The sequence below is a fragment of the Salvelinus fontinalis genome, chromosome 1 (genome assembly GCF_029448725.1).
Source record: "Salvelinus fontinalis isolate EN_2023a chromosome 1, ASM2944872v1, whole genome shotgun sequence".
Taxonomy (NCBI): Eukaryota; Metazoa; Chordata; class Actinopteri; order Salmoniformes; family Salmonidae; genus Salvelinus; species Salvelinus fontinalis.
In genome coordinates, this window is record NC_074665.1 from 67,507,310 (window position 1) to 67,522,022 (window position 14,713).

Sequence of the window (14,713 nt, forward strand, 5' to 3'; positions counted from 1 at the left end):
CATCCCAGCTCCTCGCATCTAACGGGCTAGGGTGAGCATCCAGCATCCAAGCTCGAGACCTCCAGTGCACCTCCACGGCCCAGTGTATCTGGTGCCTCTGCCAAGGACAAAGCCTCCTGTATGTCTCTCCAGGCTGGTGAGTCCGGTGCCTGCGCCCAGAACTAAGCCTCCTGTATGTCTCCCCAGCCTAGTGAGTCCTGTGCCTGCTGCCAGAACCAGGCCTCCTGTATGTCTCCCCAGCCTGGTGAGTCCTGTGCCTGCTGCCAGAACCAGGCCTCCTGTATGTCTCCCCAGCCTGGTGAGCCCTGTGGCAGCTCCACGTACCAGACTGCCCATACGTCTCCTCACTCCAGTGATGATCCATGGCAAAAAGCCTCCAGTGATGATCCATGGCACGAAGCCTCCAGTGATGATCCATGGAAAAAAGCCTCCAGTGATGATCCATGGCACGAAGCCTCCAGTGATGATCCATGGCACGAAGCCTCCAGTGATGATCCATGGCAAGAAGCCTCCAGTGATGATCCATGGCACGAAGCCTCCAGTGATGATCCATGGCACGAAGCCTCCAGTGATGATCCATGGCAAGAAGCCTCCAGTGATGAGCCATGGCACGAAGCCTCCAGTGATGATCCATGGCAAGAAGCCTCCAGTGATGATCCATGGCATGAAGCCTCCAGTGATGATCCATGGCACAAAGCCTCCAGTGATGATCCATGGCACGAAGCCTCCAGTGATGATCCATGGCACGAAGCCTCCAGTGATGATCCATGGCAAGAAGCCTCCAGTGATGATCCATGGCACGAAGCCTCCAGCGAGGAGTCATGGCACGAAGCCTCCAGCGACGGTCCCCTGTCCGGAGCCGCCAGCGACGGTCTCCAGTCCGGAGCCTCCAGCGACGGCCCCCAGTCCGGGGTCCACAAGGAGGGTGCCCAGTCCGGGGTCTGCAAGGAGGGTGCCCAGTCCGGGGCCCGCAGCGAGGGAGCCCAGTCCGGGGCCCGCAGCGAGGGAGCCCAGTCCGGGGCCCGCAGCGAGGGTGCCCAGTCCGGGGCCCGCAACGAGGGTCCCCAGTCCGGGGCCCGCAACGAGGGTCCCCAGTCCGGAGTCGGCAACGAGGGTCCCCGCACCAGAGGTACCACCAAAGTGGGGTGAGCCAGTGGTGGAGCGGGGTCTGCGTTTTTATGTCTCTATTTGGTTTGGTCAGGGTGTGATTTGGGGTGGGCATTCTATGTTTTTGTTTTCTATGATTTTGTGTTTCTATGTTTTGGCCGGGTATGGTTCTCAATCAGGGACAGCTGTCTATCGTTGCCTCTGATTGGGAACCATACTTAGGTAGCCCTTTTCCCTCCTTTCAGTGTGGGAAGTTGTCTTTGTTTGTGGCACTATAGTCTTAAGCTTCACGGTTGTTTTTGTATTGTTTATTGTTTTTTGTTGGCGTCATCCTAATAAAAAGGAATATGTACGCTCACCACGCTGTGCTTTGGTCTACTTCATTCGACGGCCGTGACAGTGGTTACATTTCCTAAACCCCATCCCTCAGTTTATCAAACAAAGTGGTATGGTCAGGCTGTTAAAATAACAGATTGTGCCTTTCGTTGGAAATTACCCTTATGATATGTGTATTAGCAGATGTGACTATGACTAGTATGTATCACTTCATCTTTTCCTCTAATAACCCCCCCCCCCCCTCCTCCCCTTGTCATACACACACATCCTTAGCTCTCAATTACAAAGTAGTAGATTATATGTGCAGATGAACAAGCCTTCTCTGTGTTGATAGTTGAAAATAAAAACATCTGATAAGCTTTATCTATTGATCTATTTACTAGTTCCTCACAGACAAGTTACCAGGATGACATTTTGTTGGGTAGGTCATTACGCAATGTCAATCTATTGGTAATCAGTTTTTTTTAATCCTAATCACTGGTCCTCTACAGGATACTGCAGGAACGTACCTTTATCTTAGTTCCCCTTTGAAAGGCTCACAAATGCTTGATGTGTATGAATATTTTATTTTATAAAGGAAACATTTTATTGTAACATTCACACAAACATGTAATACATTTCTTAAATAAGAAAAGATTGCCATTGATAAATGAACCCTAAAACAGCTTAGACAGACTTAGATGTACATAATTGTAACTTTCAGGTCCTGTGAGTAGTTAATTACAGACCTTTATTGTTTCAATTTTAAGAGGCATATATGTGTATCTGTGCCAAGATGTATTACCACTTCAGCTCTAAATATACTTTGAATGCAAAACCATCCGAATGTGAATTCTCTAGAGTGACACGTAAACAGAGCTATGGATAGCATTTAGCTTGTCTTGGTATGACTTGGCAGTAAGATGAAACATCGGCCTGACAATGACAGTGCAGTCTTCAAAACCCCAATGAAGAGGTATTTTCCTTTCTCTGTGTGTGCTAAAGAGAGATTACAGACCGCAATGACAGCTGACGAGCATGCTTGTTATTTTATAAACATTCCAAAATAGTAGCTAATACTTGTTTTTATTAAAGCAAAAGCTGGTTTCGGTGGCAAGGTGGAGAATCATTATTTTTGTGGGTCAAAAATGTGAATTTCATATATTTTACTAAACAAAAATGGTGTCCACAATAACAAAATAAAAGAAACAACAATATTATAATTGAAACATGCTTTCTCACTGCCCTAGAAAAATGACTGGTTTAAGACATTTAATTTACTAGGTCATCAAACTGCACATCAAACACTTCCGTTTATGCTCAGCTAGGGTATTTTACTCCAACTGATATTTGAGACAGACAGGCAGCAAATAATTTAGATGACCTCATCATTCACTGCAGTTTTAATGGTAGTATCGTTAGGAACTTGTCTAAGCAGAAAATAAAATGTCTCAAATATCTACCTACCGGGGTACATGGCACCAGCCCTACGCATGGTGTCTCCAGTACGTGTGCATAGCCCAGTGCGGCCTATTCCACCTCGCCGTACCGACGCGTGACACACACACATTGACACATATATCTACGTTATTAACTCAATGTGGCGAACGTCGGCATGCCAGATATGGAAGACAATAACTTTCCACTGCAGATGTTAAACTTCTTACGAAGACGTCTGGTTTCAGGAAATAATGACGCATAAATGGGCAGGGTTTGGAGACATTCAACAGCACGATAAAGTGTATTTAAGAATATTCACACAGAGGTTATTCTTTAAAGGATATATTGACGTCTCCTCATTACAAAGGAAATAATGAAGGGACTACTGAATTTGAAGATCTGTCTGACACTGGCTGTCATTTTCTTTCTCACAGATAACGGATTTGGTAAGTAGCCCATTCAAATAAATAATGGGCTATATCAAATGTTTGGATTAGCCTCATGTTCGGTACTACAGTATTTAACTGTTGAGAAAAGTAAGTAGGTGTAGTTACGGATTTGTAACAATAACATTTATGTTGATTAATTCATGTTGAAAACGTATCTGCGCTTCTGCTATCAATTTGATGTCTGCTTTTGGCACGCTTGACAAAATACCCTAGGTTGCTGACAAGATGTCACGAAACCGCTTCTGTATATTTTGTCTAAATTTGTCTGTATTTTCTGACTGAAGGACATCTTTTTCACTACCAGAATAAAGTATGAGTAAGAGTATTAAAACATTTGAAGAACCACAAATTAGAACAATGCACATGTTGCTCATAACTTTAATCTGCCATTTATAAAAGGGGTGGTTGCATAAGTGAAAGTGTAATTTGATCGGTAACGCTTTATTTTAAGGGGTCCTTATTACAGTGTAATTACATATGTAATTAAACTAACAATTATTGTAATTACTTGTAATAGTTCATAGCAACACGGTAATAACAACATGTAACTGTTGGTAATTGCAGTCTGTAATTACAGAGGTATAACAATGAATGCATGTTACCATGCTTGTTACACATGTTAAAGTTTTGTGATAGCATCCCACCGCACCATATTGCTCAGTGCTATCCGGAATCCGTGGGACATCCTTACCCTAACCTTAACCCCTACCCCAAACCGAACCATAACCCTTACGTAACCCTAACCCGTACCTTAACCTTTTTAAATATCAACTTCAGTGGGGTAGGGACATCGCAAGGATCATGGATAGCACGTATCGCATCATAATTCAGCTCATTGACATAATTGCAATAAAGGGCTCTGGGGTCTGATTTCCAGGCCCAATGTGAAAATCAGGTTCACATACAAAAAAAATAATTAGAATTGGTCATTCATTTAACGGTGCATTTGACAACGGATCAATTACTTTAACTATAATTTAAACATATTTAGACACATTAATAAACCGTTATGGTCAGAGGTTAAAGTAGATATAATTTCTTACTGGTACAGGACACCCAAGCGCATACACACACTTTTTTATAGCCTAGATGCAATCAGACAAGTACATATATAATATATATCCCTTTTATATCCCTTTTAATATATCCCTTTTAATTTCATATGATCTCTTTGGGCCTAGGCCTTGTAAATATTTGTCCTATCACTTTTAATATGTATTACCTTTTAATGTGGCATAAACACAACCAGTCATAGTTATTTTCATCTGATTGTCAAACAATCACTTCAAAAAGACGCTCCTTTAGGGTACCCGCGCACGTTTGTCCACGCATTGTGCTCCTGCAATTTGATGAATGGAAAGAGACATCCGTTACAAAACACCTAAACGTGTATTGTAATGGCATTCTGCAATTGTCATTAGGCTTACACAGCCTGCATTGATGCAACCACAGCTGTCCAAGCGCGTCTCGGTCGTTGCCACTCATCTCCGCTTGTCAAAATGTACAATTTTTAATGTGGCTGACATGCGTTAGTGTTAAATAATGGTGTAAAATTGCCTATATTTTTCATGTCATTTTGTGTTAATTATTGTGATAGGCTCACGTTTTACCGGTACAGCATACCCCAATATTTATTTTTGCCAGGATGCTGTGCTGTACCAGACCATACCGGCTTACTTTTACCCCTGGTTATGGTTAAACTTGTGAAATAGTCAATCGTGAGAGAAAGTATTGTTTCCATGGAATTTATTTAGCTTTTTTGGACACATTAATTCTGCTGGATGATTTAGCATAGGTAGTTAGCTTGCTAGCCTAATGTTAGCTAGCTAACTGTAACTAGCTAGCAAACGTCAGCTCATGTTTTTGTTTGACCTACCAACTAGGCTAGCTAGCTAGTTACCATCTAATATAGTTTTTTTGGGATTAGCTAGCATGCTAACCTTGACTAACTAGCTAAAGCTGGCAATTATACTATGGTCTCTACTTGCTAGATAACTAGCTAGCTAACGTTAGATTGGCTCGATGGTCTTCCCTGAACCTTGGGTAAAACGTGAGACACACCCAGAATGTTAGCTAGCTAGCTACTTGTGTCAACACACTATGAGTAACGTTAGTGCATTTTCAATGTAGCTAATAATTTAACACTAGATCATTTATCAGCACAGATAGAACAGTGAGACAGATATTTCACCGGATGTATAAATGTGAAGCATCCGGTTAGCGTATCCACTCACTACCAGTAGCCAGCAGTGGGAGAAGATTGATTTTGGCCGACATTCTGATAATTTTCTCATCGATGAAACATTTGATCTCCATACCGTTTTCTGTTTCCAAAACTAGAATCTGTAACAAACAGATTGGACTGCGTTTTGTAGACTTTACTCTTGCCAATGAGTAAAAAACTGCGTTGTTTAGAATGAGTGCAAGGGTGAATTGAGTTATTGCACACGCGCACTTCAAAGTAAGCGTTCCCTAACGGAAATATGCAAATAAATGCTAGAATGCGCCAATAGGATCTCACTAGCTTGTGCTTGTTCTGCCATCTATGATTAATTTGCTCCAATTGGAAACGACAGGCTCTGATCTTTCTTGGGTTAGTTAAACAAATCTTTGTTATTAGTGTTAGCAAGCACTAATATGGCTAGTGGGATATCACAACTAGGTAGTTAGGTAGGCCAAGCTATGCCTAAATCATAGAAATCATGATGAAGATAACCAGAGGTAATAGTGTCTATGCTAAATTGTCATATATATTCTTCTTCTCTACCACAGATACCTACAATTTATTTTGTATTTTTTTTATTTCACCTTTATTTAACCAGGTAGGCTAGTTGAGAACAAGTTCTCATTTACAACTGCGACCTGGCCAAGATAAAGCAAAGCAGTTCGACACATACTACAACACAGAGTTACACATGGAATTAACAAGCATACATAAGGCCCCAGAAGAGTTTAGATAGAGCACGTGTCAAACTCATTCCACTAAGGGCCAGGTGTCTGCGGGTTTTCGCTCCACACTTGTACTTGATTGATGAATTAAGGTCACTAATTAGTAAGGAACTCCCCTCACCTGGTTGTCTATAGGTCTTAATTAAAAGGAAAAAACTAAAACCTGCAGACACTCGGCCCGCCGTGGAATGAGTTTGACACCCCTGCCCTAAACCTTTTCAGGCCTATTGATTATGCACAGGCTGCAGGCATTATAATCAGCATCCAGATGTATAGAAATGAATAACCTTAATGTATGTAGATGACAATACCCTTTCAAGCACAACTACAACTTGAGAGCTTCAAGTTCCTTGGTATCCACATCATCAACAAACTAACATGGTCCAAGCACACCAAGACAGTCGTGAAGAGGGCACGACAAAATCTATTCCCCGAGAGGAATATAAAAAGATTTGGCATGGGTCCTCGGATCCTCAAAAGATTCTACAGCTGCAACATTGAAAGCATCCCAACTGCTCGGCCTCTGACCACAAGGCACTACAGAGGGTAGGGCGTACGGCCCAGTACATCACTTGGGCCAAGCTTCCTGCCATCCAGGACCTCTATACCAGGCGGTGACAGAGGAAGGCCCTAAAAATTGTCAAAGACTCCAGTCACCCTAGTCATAGACTCTTCTCTCTGTTATCGCACGGCAAGTGGTACTGGAGCGCCAAGTCTAGGTCCAAAAGGCTTCTAAACAGCTTCTACCCCCAAGCCATAAGACTCCTGAACATCTAATCAAATGGCTACCCAGTCTATTTGCATCCCCGCCTCTTTTACTCTGCTGCTACTCTCTGTTATTATCTATGCATAGTCACTTTAATAACTCTACCTATATGTACATATTACCTCAATTACCTCGACTAACCGGTGCCCCCGCACACTGACTCTTTACCGGTTCCCCCTGTATATAGCCTCGCTATTGTTATTTTACTGCTACTCTTAAATTATTTGTTACAAAAAATAAATAAAAGTAGGTATTTTTCTTATAAATGCATTGTTGGTTAAGAGCTTGTAAGTAAGCATTTCACTGTAACTGTAATGTTCGTCTAAGTCGTTCTCCTCCTCAGACGAGGAGGAGCATGGATCGGAGCAAAACGCAGCTAGGTGTGTAGACATAATGAATGAATTTATTTAGACAAGACGAACACGAAGCACACTTGATAAATTACAAAATAACGTAGACCGACCTGAACATGAGAACTTAACAACGCACGAACAGACTACACAAACGAAACAGTCCCGTGTGGCACAAACACGGACACGGAAGACAAACAGCCTACCTTCATATGGTTCTCAATCAGAAGAAACGTCAAACACCTGCCCCTGATTGAGAACCATATAAGGCTAATTAACCATGAACCTAAACAAGAAACAAATAACATAGACTGCCCACCCCAACTCACGCCCTGACCATACTAAACATGTAACGGTTGTCTAATCCGAGGAGGAGGAGTAAGGGTCGGACCAAAATGCAGCGTAGGTTGAATCCATAATGATTTATTTAAAGACGAAGACGAACACGACAAACACTTTGAAAATTACAAAACGACGTAGACAGACCTGAACATGAGAACTTACATAATAACACGAAGAACGCACGAACAGGAACAGACTACATACACGAACGAACACGAAACAGTCCCGTGTGGTGCGACAGACACGGAAGACAATCACCCACAAACAAACAGTGAGAACAGCCTACCTAAACATGGTTCTCAATCAGAGCCTCTAATTGAGAACCATATCAGGCAACACATTAAACCCAACATAGAAACACATAACATAGAATGCCCACCCCAACTCACGCCCTGACCAACTAAACACATACAAAAACAATGGAAAACAGGTCGGGAACGTAACAAAACAAATACAAAAACAACAGAAAACAGGTCAGGAACGTGACAGTAACTACACCTGTTGTGACAAATGCATCAAATAACATCAAATTTAATTTAATTTGATGTTACTCAGGAACCACACCTGGAAGCACCTGCTTTCAATACAATTTATATCCCTCATTTACTCAGTTTCCTTTATTTTGGCAGTAACCTGTATTTCATATTCAATAGGAATATTGTCCATGAAGAGTCTCTGTCACAAATGAGTTATGTTTATATATTGTTATTCCCTTATGAAACACAGGTGCTCCAGCAAAAGGTAGATATATGTGGGTTAAGTGCAGTCCAGACGCCAAGAATCCCAACTGTGAGACACAGAGGGGTCCCTGGATGGACTTGCCTGGGCCTCCTGACAGACTCCCTCCATTTGCAGTAAAGGATATGTAAGTATACATCATCGCCAATTAATTTATCCGGACACCAAAGCTTGATGGGCTATTGAATTTCAGAATTTAGCATAATGTGACAGAATTGTCCTGATTAACTTCTTTGCTCCATTGTTTTTGATGAGATATGTCCCCATAAAGGATTGCAATAATAGACTTGATCAATAACATTTCTGAATTTTCAAGAATCACTATACAATTTCCTGTAGTAGGGAATGTTTTTTAATGACAGAATCAGTCTGGTAGTTGCGTACTGTGACTTGAATGGCCTCTGATATTCTTTCTCCTTCCGAGAGTGATGGTAGCATACAAGAAGTAAGCACTTTATTGACTTACTACTATGAGTTTAAACTACACTCTATGGTTCTAGATTATCCTGCTGAAAGTTTAGTGTTTAAACTACAAGCCATATGAATTAGGTGATCTAATTATACATGAGTGAAGGAGCACCCAAGCATTAATATCTGCATTCATTATATTACAGCAGACAGAAGAGAACAATATGTACTCAGCTCTGTTAAACATTTTCACTATTGAGGAAGCTAAACATTTGCTATCATATGGACATTTGCTATCATATGGCCTAAGACACCACTTCCCCTTTAGTGTTTTAAGTCCTCAGCAAGACATTGTATCAGTTAGAAAACATCAGGACCCAAAAGGGTTGGATCTCACGAAACCCTCTTCCCTATACTGTAGGTCGCACAGAAAGGGCTTTTCATTATAAATTCCCTCTAAGCATGTTAAAAAAAACGTTGGCAAAAAGTCAGGAAATACTGTTTAATTATAAATGTTGTGTACTACGGGTGTTAAAAGTACCATGCAAACAGAAGCATCGGTAAGTTTACTAATACCTAATATCTGTACTTTACTTTACTATTTATATTTTTGACAACTTTTACTTTCACTTCACTACATTCATAAAGAAAATAATGTATTTTTTACTCCATACATCCCTGACAACCAAAAGTACTCGTTACATTTGGAATGCTTAGCAGGACATGAAAATTGTAAAATTCACACACTTATCAAGAGAACAACCCTGGTCATCCCTACTGCCTCTGATCTGAAAGACTCACTAAACACATGCTTCGTTTGTAAATGAAGTCTGAGTGTTGGAACGTGCCCCGGGCTATCTGTAAATTAAAATAAACAAGAAAATGTTGTCATCTGGTTTGCTTAAAATAAGGAATTTGAAATGATTTATACTTTAACTTTTCAGACTTAAGTATATTTTAGCGATTACATTTACTTTTGATACCTACGTATATTTCAAACCAAATACTTTTAGACTTTTACTCAAGTAGTATTTTACTAGGTGACATTCACTTTTACTTGAGTCATTTTCTATTAAGGTATCTTTACTTTTACTCAAGTATGATAATTGGGTACTTTTCCCACCACTGTTACTATGTAACAAATCCAATGTAGTGACTGGAGTAATAAGTGTTTCTTCACAGGTATTAGAGCAACTTTTTAATGTTTTACAACAGATTAATCTAAATGTGTTTATTTTCTAATTACTTAGTTGATTATGTAAGCAAAGGAACACTATTTCAACAATATATTCTCTTCATAGAACGGTTTTAGAGTTATCCCTCAGCCTTTCTTGTTAATCACTTTATGAAATATTGTTGATTCAATGCACAATTCAACTGAATACGACAGGCTCCCAGACAAACGAAGCAGGGATGATGGGAGTGTAGAGACGCCCCAGCCTGTGCTGTAGTGAAAAATCATAGGAAGAGCTTAGAGGATGTAGGTTGTAATGGCTAATGGTCTTGTGCTTCTGTTTTTCTTCCAGAGTGCTGGAAGAGGATGGCTCAGAGCTAGAGCAGTCAGGCGAGGGTTCTGAAACTGGAATCCTCTTCACTGAGCAGGGCTCTGGCGACCAGTTGGCCAGCGCAGATGTGGACGGGATTGACTACTCTGACTTTGTTTACCCACAGAAAATGACCATGGATCAGGCTCTGCCTCCTGCTTGGGAATTGAAAAAGGATCACCTGATCCTGTAGCCTGCCAGAATGCAAAATATTGAAATGTTGATGTTAATCTGTTTGTGTAAAATGAATTGGCTCTTGCAACCTCTCAAGATTACAGTAGCACATGCTTTTTGATCCAGTTATTGATGCTTGGCTTTGTAAAATTGTATTTAATCTGATTTAGGTAACTGAAGTTTAGTTATTTTTCCATGGAACCAAAGAGATTAAATTAGTCTTCCGTGTGTTTTTTTCTGTATTTTTATTATTATTTGTAATACCAGCCAAGAATGTTAATAATTTTATTTTTAAACAGGATTTTCAGGGGTATATCGTGCTTTTAGTGTTTTACATTTTAGTCATTTAGCAGACACTCTTATCCAGAGTGACTTACAGTAGTAGTGAGTGCATATATTTGTTTACATTTTAGTACTGGTCTCCTGTGGGAATCAAGCCCACAACCCTGGCATTGCAAGCACCAGGGTCTACCAACTGAGCCACAATGAAAACTATAAGATATATATTGTGAAACACTCCGTTTTCAAATATACTTTATTCAGAATTTCCACGATGGTCACAATCTAACATGATATCATTCCGCACTTGTATTTTCTCATCCGAGCAAAATGTTTTGACAATTTGAAGGATTAAATAAACATATGTTTTAATCATCCAATGATTTATAACTCAAATACTGTTTTAGAGAGGATATGAGCTCCCTATGCTTCTGTAGCAGACATGAGTCGGGCTCATGGTCTCGTGATGAGGTAGCCCTGCCTGTGACTTACATTTACATTTAAGTCATTTAGCAGACGCTCTTATCCAGAGCAACTTACAAGTACATACATTCATACTTTTTTGTACTGGCCCCCCGTGGGAATCGAACCCACAACCCTGGCGTTGCAAGCGCCATGCTCTACCAACTGAGCTACACAGGACTTCAGAATCAGTCACGCTCAACACCACATGGTATTCCCTGTTAGTCTAATGGTCAATACATTGGGTTCTCCTGTGGGAGACCATGGTTCAGATCCAGTGGCAATGGGTGCCATTTAAGATGAGGGAGGACGATTATTTTTCTTATGAGCATGGCTTTATTTTAATTACAGCATATTGGATGACTGTCATTCATATTCCATTCACCCAGCTCAAAGTAACATCGATAGGTTTAGGCTATTACATGAAACTCAAATTTTCTCTACACCCATCAGGAGGATGCTACAACATAGCCTATGAATTAATGTTTATAATGTAGGTGCACACAGGTCGAGAGACAAATTTGAGGTGACAAACAGTGACACACTGCCTTGCATACACTTGCCTGCATCTTGCTGATCTAATCATTAGTCCAACATTTGCAAACAAAAATGTATATTTGCAAAATTAAGGTATGTTTATGCCCGTTTCGTTCTGTTTGCTCCGGTCTAAGAAAAGTTTTTCAACAGAATCAACGTAATGAATAGACCCGATCACACTTAAACACAGTTCACTGTCATAGCAGCCACGTTGTATTCCTTCTCGCATCTACACACTCTCTTGCTCTCACCTTTTCCCTTTGCTTGTGGACTTCAATGCACAATACATCAGCTGTCTGTTACCATGTGAAAAAACCTTTCCAAGCCAAACCATATCATAACCGCTGACTGCTACACACAGTCTACATCGTTGTCACCATATTAGCTAAAGTAACATCATAGTCAGCATAGCTAATAGAACTAACGTGTTCGTAACCCTGCTAATCATGGGGCGGCAGGTAGCCTAGTGGTTAGAGCGTTGGGCCAGTAACCGAAAGATTGGTAGATTAAATCCCCGAGCTGACAAGGTAAAAATCTGTCGTTCTGCCCCTGAACAAGGCAGTTAACCCACTGTTTCTAGGCCATCATTGTAAATAAGAACTTGTTCTTAACTGACATGCCTAGTTAAATAAAGGTTAACACATTTAAATCATGCAGTACAGTGTATAGTCAGTAAACAGTTAAGCAATTACACTGGCGGGCCTAGTGGCAATAAATTAGGTAAACCTTAACTTGACTTAGAATAGTTCCAGTGTTGTGTTGGATAGCTAACATAGCTTCCCTCTGTTTGAGTAGACTGAACTAGCTAGCTGCATTTGCTAGCGTTGAAACTAAGGACAAAATATAGCTCTTGCTTTCCTTCATTTTTGAAGAAATTAATTTGTTCAAAACATTTAAACTATTGTCTTTCGCTCTCTTTGAGTCAACTACTCACCGCATTTTATGCACTGCAGTGCTAGCTAGCTGTAGTTTATGCCTTGATTAATTGTCTGATCCTTTGATTGGATGGACAAAATGTCAGTTCATGTTGCAAGAGCTTTGATAGGTTGGAGGACGTCCTCGAGAAGTTGTCATAATTACTGTGTAAGTCTATGGAAGGGGGTGAGAACCATGAGCCTCCTAGGTTTTGTATTGAAGTCAATGTACCCAGAGGAGCTGTCCTCTGGCTACACCATGGTGCTACCCTACAGAGTGCTGTTAAAGATACTGTAGACCTTCATTGCATAACAGTGTGTTTTGATCAATTACTTGGTGACGTGAATATATTTAGTATAGTTTTATCTGAAAAGGATAGCTTTTAAATGTTTCACTATTTAAATTTTTATGAAATTCACTGAATATGGTCCTCCCCCTCCACTGTTCAGATCCCCACATGACACTTCCACCACACTGTGTCATTTCCTGAACTGCCCATAGTCTGTTATCACACCCTTGTGTTGAATATTTCCCTGAGCTTCGTCTGTAGAGTTTCTCATGACTTAGAAAACCTCCTGTTACAAAATATATTAGCCTGTCATGAGTTAGTAAGCGGCAAACACACTTGCCTCTCTTTAACAAAACTTTCCAGATGAGAATAAAAGATAAAAACACTACTGTATTGTTCCTTTAAGAACACAAAGTAGTGCACAGGTGTCACTAGTGTTTTTGTATCTTTAACTTCAAGCTATATGTCAAACTATAATTTTGATCTTACACACTGTCAGTCTTTGCATTCATAGATCCATCTTTGAATTTGAGAGTGGTTACATTTCTCCAGGCTGAATAACGAATTAAGGATTGTGCATTTAAAGGGGCAAGTCTGCTCCACCTATTCATATGACTTTAGGTCACATGATAGCTCATGGATTTTAAAGTGTGATGTTTGCAGCAAGAGGATTTACATTACACATTTCTCTGTCAAAATAAAAGTTTACTGAGTAACGCTGGATGGTCACACATATGTATCAAAGTCAAGAGATATGAATAAGGATAATTTAAACTTCTTCTAAAGAAAGTTACTGTAAACAATAGAGATATTGCCAAAACCTTCAGAAATGTATTGTCATCTGCAAACAGTGCGTGTTAATTTACTTATTAATGTTCTTGAATGCTCCTTTCCAGGTGAAAGGGATTTTTAGCCTATGCAAGCTGCTTTGTTAACATTATTTTCATACTCAAGTGACACTTCGAAAAGATATCTCATTCTCAATGTGATAACCTGTCTAAATAAAGAATATATACAATGTTTTATACATCTGCTACCTTCACTTTTTCAAATCAAATCAAATGTTATTTGTCACATGCAGCGAATACAACAGGTGTAGACTTTACCGTGAAGTGCTTACTTACAAACCTGTTCCCAACAATGCAAAGTTAAAAAGTGGGAAACATTTGCTAAAAATAAATAGTAATACAATAAAATAATGAGAATATACACAAGGAGTACCGGTACCGAGTCAATGTACAGGAGTATGAGGTAGAAGTAATTGAGGTAATGTGTACATTTAGGTATGTGTAAAAGTGACTAGGCAATCAGGATAGATAACAAATAGAGTAGCAGCAGCGTATGAAAGAGTGTGAAAGTGTGTGTGTGTGAGCGTATGTGTGTGTTGGAGTGTCAGTGTAGTATCTGTGAATGTGTGGGTGGAGTCCAGTGAGTGTTCATAAAGCCGGTGAAAGATAGTTAGTGCAAATTAAAAGGGGTCAAAGCAAACAGTCAGGGTAGCCATTTGATTAACTGTTCGGCAGTCTTATGGCTTGGGGGTAGAAGCTGTTTGGGAGCCTTTTGGACCCAGCCTTGCGTTCTAGTACCGCTTACCATGTGGTAGCAGAGAGAACAGTCTATCACTTGGGTGGCTGGAGTCTTTGACAATT

The 14,713-nt window shown here is 40.3% G+C and overlaps 1 protein-coding gene across 1 annotated transcript; it reads left to right on the forward strand.

Moving 5' to 3' along the window:
- The first annotated feature begins 2,994 nt into the window (after positions 1-2,994).
- srgn (serglycin) lies at positions 2,995-11,241 on the forward strand. The gene is made up of 3 exons (XM_055930658.1): positions 2,995-3,308; positions 8,445-8,583; positions 10,391-11,241. Exons 1-3 carry the CDS (start codon positions 3,236-3,238, stop codon positions 10,599-10,601), a joined length of 423 nt encoding a protein of 140 aa, XP_055786633.1. The 5' UTR covers positions 2,995-3,235; the 3' UTR covers positions 10,602-11,241.
- Positions 11,242-14,713: the final 3,472 nt, after the last annotated feature.

Bases quoted from the DNA above. Each gene is read 5' to 3' on its own strand.
- srgn (XM_055930658.1), top strand. From the start codon at position 3,236: ATGAAGGGACTACTGAATTTGAAGATCTGTCTGACACTGGCTGTCATT. The intron at 3,309-8,444 runs GTAAGTAGCCCA...TATGAAACACAG, and splicing joins TCTCACAGATAACGGATTTG to GTGCTCCAGCAAAAGGTAGA. The intron at 8,584-10,390 runs GTAAGTATACAT...TTTTTCTTCCAG, and splicing joins CCATTTGCAGTAAAGGATAT to AGTGCTGGAAGAGGATGGCT.